The sequence below is a fragment of the Microtus ochrogaster genome, unplaced genomic scaffold (genome assembly GCF_000317375.1).
Source record: "Microtus ochrogaster isolate Prairie Vole_2 unplaced genomic scaffold, MicOch1.0 UNK91, whole genome shotgun sequence".
In the NCBI taxonomy this organism is placed as follows: Eukaryota; Metazoa; Chordata; class Mammalia; order Rodentia; family Cricetidae; genus Microtus; species Microtus ochrogaster.
Genome location: NW_004949189.1, coordinates 1,002,078 through 1,006,921, shown reverse-complemented (window position 1 = coordinate 1,006,921; position 4,844 = coordinate 1,002,078). Strand labels below are relative to the sequence as shown.

At 49.4% G+C, this 4,844-nt stretch overlaps 1 protein-coding gene across 5 annotated transcripts in view; it reads right to left on the bottom strand.

The window, feature by feature from the left end:
- The window catches only part of Klhl33 (kelch like family member 33), a 6,478-nt gene extending 2,809 nt beyond the window's left edge, over nt 1–3,669 (bottom strand). For 2 of the 5 annotated variants that reach the window (XM_026777931.1, XM_026777932.1), the window contains exon 1: nt 3,107–3,669. In XM_026777931.1, the coding sequence (XP_026633732.1) occupies nt 3,107–3,590 (484 nt within the window). In that variant the 5' untranslated portion in view covers nt 3,591–3,669. Of the gene's footprint in view, nt 1–2,955; nt 3,069–3,106 lie in introns of those variants that run through there. The other 3 variants (XM_005370999.3, XM_026777930.1, XM_026777929.1) reach the window with 3 other exon arrangements.
- Between the last annotated feature and the right edge of the window lie 1,175 nt (nt 3,670–4,844).

Below are 4,844 nucleotides of genomic sequence, written 5' to 3'. Positions count from 1 at the left end.
CTACTGTCCCCAGACTTACCGTGACATGTGCCACTGTCCCCAGACTTACTGTGCAGACCTGACATGCGCTACTGTCCCCAGTGCAGACCTGACATGCGCTATTGTTCCCAGACTTACCATGGAGACCTGACATGCGCTACTGTTCCCAGACTTACCATGGAGACCTGACATGCGCTACTGTCCCCAGACTTACCGTGACATGTGCCACTGTCCCCAGACTTACTGTGCAGACCTGACACGCGCTACTGTCCCCAGTGCAGACCTGACATGCGCTACTGTTCCCAGACTATTGTAAAATTCTCAAGTGCCATATATTATGCTCATGTTAGTGTCTGGAAGACATTTTAGCGTTTTAGGTCCATGTCAGTTAGAAAAGCAGTCTTTCCTTTTTTGGATTTTCTGTGCAGCCCTGACTGTCCTGGATCTCTGTAGACCAGGCTGGCTTCAAACTCAGAGATCCACCTGCCTCTGCCTCCCAAGTGCTGAGATTAAAGGTGTGTGCCACTACCACCCAGCTAGAAAAACAGTCTTAATGCATGCAGATGAGAAAATCCTGTATTCACTGTTTTCTAATAGGAAACACAAAACAAACTGAATAGAGCAATGGACAACTTTAAAGGCTTCTGTGCACTGTGAACAAAACCAAGAGGTGCTTTTCATTGATAGCTGCAAGAGTCACAGTCATCCGCCACCCCACCAGAACAGCTATGAGTCCAGTTCTAGGGGACTGGACACCTTCTTCTGGCCTCTGTAGGTATCAGGCACACACGTGGTACAAGACATACATGCAGGCAGTCACATACACATAAAATAAAACAAATATACCTTTAAAAAAAGAAAGAAACAACAGAGGGCAGGCAAGATGTTTCAGTAAAGGGACTTGTCATCAAGACCGATCAAGGCCTTTTGAGCTATATGGAAGGAGAGAGCCACTTCTTGCGAGCTGCCCTCTGACTCTGGAAGGTCCTGCTACTCACACACACACACACACACACACACATACCCGCACACACATGAACTGCTACTCACACACACTCTCACACACATGAACTGCTACTCACACACACACACACCCTCACACACCCTCACACACGTGAACTGCTACACACACACACCCTCACACACGTGAACTGCTACTGACACACACACACACTCTCACACATGCATAATTATATGCGATACTTTTTTTTAAGTAGAGAAGAGTTTTTGTTTTAATAGAATTGGGCTTTGTGTTGAAGGCTTTGTAGCCCTAGTTACACAAAGGCAAGATGATCGTGAGTTCAAAGCCTGCCTGGGCTGAAGAATGCATTCAAGACCACCTTGGGAAACTAGGTGAGACTCTATCCAAAGAAAAAATAAAACAAAAAGTAAAAGCTCAAATATCCCTTTCAAAGATTTGTTTTAATTGTTTTCAGTTATGTCCATGTGTGTGTCTCTATGTGTGGGTGGGTGCACTGGAGAATGGGTTCTTATAGAGGCCAGACAGCTGTGGTCTGCCCAGTGACAATGCTGGGAGCTGCACTTGGGTCCTCTTATTTGTTTGCTTTAAAACACATATCCCTCAGTAAAATGCCAAGCAGAAATGATGAGATGAACTAGACATAGCAGCATCCAGTGGGATGAACATTTGAGTGTTAATTTTTGCTTTGTGTTTGAAGAGTTTCGTGATAGAAAGAGTTTCTGCTAGAAACTGTCTCAGGAGGTCTTAGTCAGGTCTCTGTGTTCCCCATGAGTGAATCTTTTGAATGCCACACTGTTTTTAGACCAGTTGTGGAAAGTGTACCTCTCAGAGGGCAACTGAGGATAATGATGCTTCTATTGTCTTTTTAAGCAGTAGGTAGTGTCCTGGTGTGTCCCAGATAACAAGCACTAGTTCAGAGCTTCCTAGTCCATGTTGTCTGCGAAAGTCTACATTCTGGGAAATCAGCTTTCATATCAGCAGCATCTGTATCTGAGACTCAGTTGTGAAAAGCTCCCAGCCACTTGGAATCTCCCTCTTACTCATTGCTGTACCCTAAGATTTAAAGTGATGGGTTCCCATGTAGCGTTATGACTACGTGGGAACCCCAAACCTTCATGAAAATGTTATAATTATGAAACTGTAAAGCACCCTCTATCTGATGCCGTGAGGCAGAAAGCCACAGATAGCTCCCCATCAGGAGAACCTCCACTAAGCACTCATGAGTGTGACTGAGCACTTCTGGAACCAGCATAGTCTGGCCCTGAACTCCTGACAACCCTCCCTTTGTAACCGCCTAAGTACTACAGGTGTGTGTCACAAGGCCCTAGATTTGTTTTTTTCTTTCCTTTTTTTATTTTGGTTTGTGAGATAGGTACTCATAATTTAGTTTTTTTAATTAATGAATTTTGAGACAGGATTTCTCTGTGTATCCCTGGCTGTAATAGAGCTCACTCTGTAAACCAGGCTGACCTCAATCTCAGCGATCCACCTGCCTCTTCCTCCCGAGTGTTGGGATCAAAAGTGTGGGCCACCACCACCCGGCAACAGTAGAAAAGTTACAGTTACAAAGTAACAACGAAAATAATTTCATGGTTGGGGGTCACCACAACACAAGAAACTGTATTAAAGGGTCGCGGCAGTAAGAAGGTGGAGATCCACTGGTCAGAGGAAGCCGACCAGAGTCTGCTGCCGGAGTCAAGCACACCGAGGAGAAAGGACACTTTGGGAGACTTCTACCGACTGTCTCTTGTTTGCTGTGTGCTTAGACGATGTCAAGGGCCTCTGGCTAACCTGAGCCGGTCAGTCACTTTCTGCTTGTTTTACTGCCATGGACTGTACTGTAAGCCCCAGCCAGCTGGCTGGAAATCTAGCTACTGGGCAAGGGGGAAAGCGCCTGAACTATCAGTTCAAATTTGTCGGGGCATCTAGGCAAACAATTCAACTGCGCATGCGCATCTCTTGATGGCGCTGGAAAAGCACCAAAAAGGACATACTTGCTGGAGCGATGATCCAAAACTCTGACACAGGGCGGGGGTGTGTGGCCCAGTGTTGAATGGAAGTGAGGATTTAGGCTCCATCCCTAGCACCGCAAACCAAACAAAACCCTGAGACATGCATTCTTAGCAGTTGCTCCCAGGCCCTCACCCCGCAGGAGGTAGCCCTCTGCTTCCAACTCCAAGTCGCACCCGACGCCCTCTCGATAGAGACGCTCAATGCTGTGCAGGTTCTCCCTCAGCTCCTCTGCCTGGCTGAGCTTCTCTTCATCTTCGCTGGCTTTGCCATGCCCTTCTGACCTCACCCGGGCCGCGTTCTTCACCCGGGGCGCTCCCAGCGCCTCTGCAGCAGCCAGCACTTCGCCCTGCGAGGCGGGGCCCAGCACCCCCTCATACGCAAAGGTCATTGCAGCCTCCCAGCCCCTCCGGGTCACGTCGAGGCTGAAGCGTAGCTGCTGACCTCCACCGCCCCGCAGCCTGCCTTGGAAGAGGCTGCTGATTGCAGCCAAGATCACCCGATGCACCCCGTATACCTGTCCCCCTACTGACACCTCCTCATCCAGCAGCAACTTCTGCTCCCGCAGCCTCTGTGCTTCAGCAAAGAACTGACCGGGGTGCTCCATGCTGCACAGCATCTCAGGTTCTGCCGAGTCGTCGCAGTCATCCTGTTCCTTCCCGTTCTCCAGGGATGAAGCTGGAAAGGGAAGGTTTCCTGAAACCAAGGGGCTGGGGTCAGGCTCTGCCGGAGAAAAGGAAAGCAAGCCAGGGTCCTTGTCGGGAGAGGGAGACCAGGAGGAGGTTCTTTGGGCAGGTAAAGGGAGTTCAAGACCGTCCTTCCGAAAAGAAAAGGAGATAAACTCCAAGTCTGAGGAAAAAAGCTCACGGCTCAGGCTTGTGAGATTGCTGCTGGCGAAGGCACGAGAGAAGGATGCCTGAGCTGCGCCCAGAAAAGCAGAGCTGTCTGCAGTTCACAGAGCGATCAGCCCCTCCCTCGCTCCACCCCAAGGGACACGCTAACTTTGGAATAGTAACTATAGGGTTCTCCGAGTGCAACAAAACCGCAAACACCTGTAGCCATCAGGCCAGGGTCAAGCCCGCCTTTCCGCTTGCTTTAGTCCCAGTCAGGAGACGCCAGGCTTCTGCTTGCCCTCGCTTGAGTCCCCACTCCGCTTAGGACCGCTGTGTACCGATCCCAGCAGCGGCCCCACTTGGCTAATTATAGCTAGCCCGAAGACTAGGCTGGAAGCTGACACCCAATGCACTGAGCCAAGTCCTGGGATGATTTCCCCCTTCCTTCCCTTCCACCTGTAGGTCATATGAGGGTGCTGAACGGAGAAATTGCAAGGCAGAGAGAATGCAGACTTGGGTGAAGTGAGACAGGCCAGCACTTGAGGTTTGGCTTCCCTTCCTTCTCGATAGCTGTGGGATTTGGAAAAAAAATTTCTAACATCTGCCGGACTTAGTCCTGGTTGGTGATTACAATTGCTGTACGTCCATAACTCCAGAGGGTTAAGCAAAAACCTCCACAGCAGCCTAACACTTTACACATCAGTAAAACCAAACTGAAGGTGCAAATCAAAGTTGTATATTTTTAAAAACTGGTTTTAGGGCTGGGCAGTGGTGGCACAACCTTTAATCCCAGCACTCAGGAGGCAAAAGTAGGCCAATCTCTGAGTTCGAGGCCACCCTGGTCTACAAGAGCTAGTTCCAGGACAGCTAGGGCTGTTACACAGAGAAACCCTGTCTCAAAAAACCAAAACAAAACAAAAACCTGGTTTTGGTAGATAATGTCTTCCCTTTAGCCTATGCTTGCCTGCAAGTCCCAGTTCTCCCATGGAAGGGCCACGAGTGGGGGAATTGCAGGCATGCACCACCAGCAGTCAGGCCAC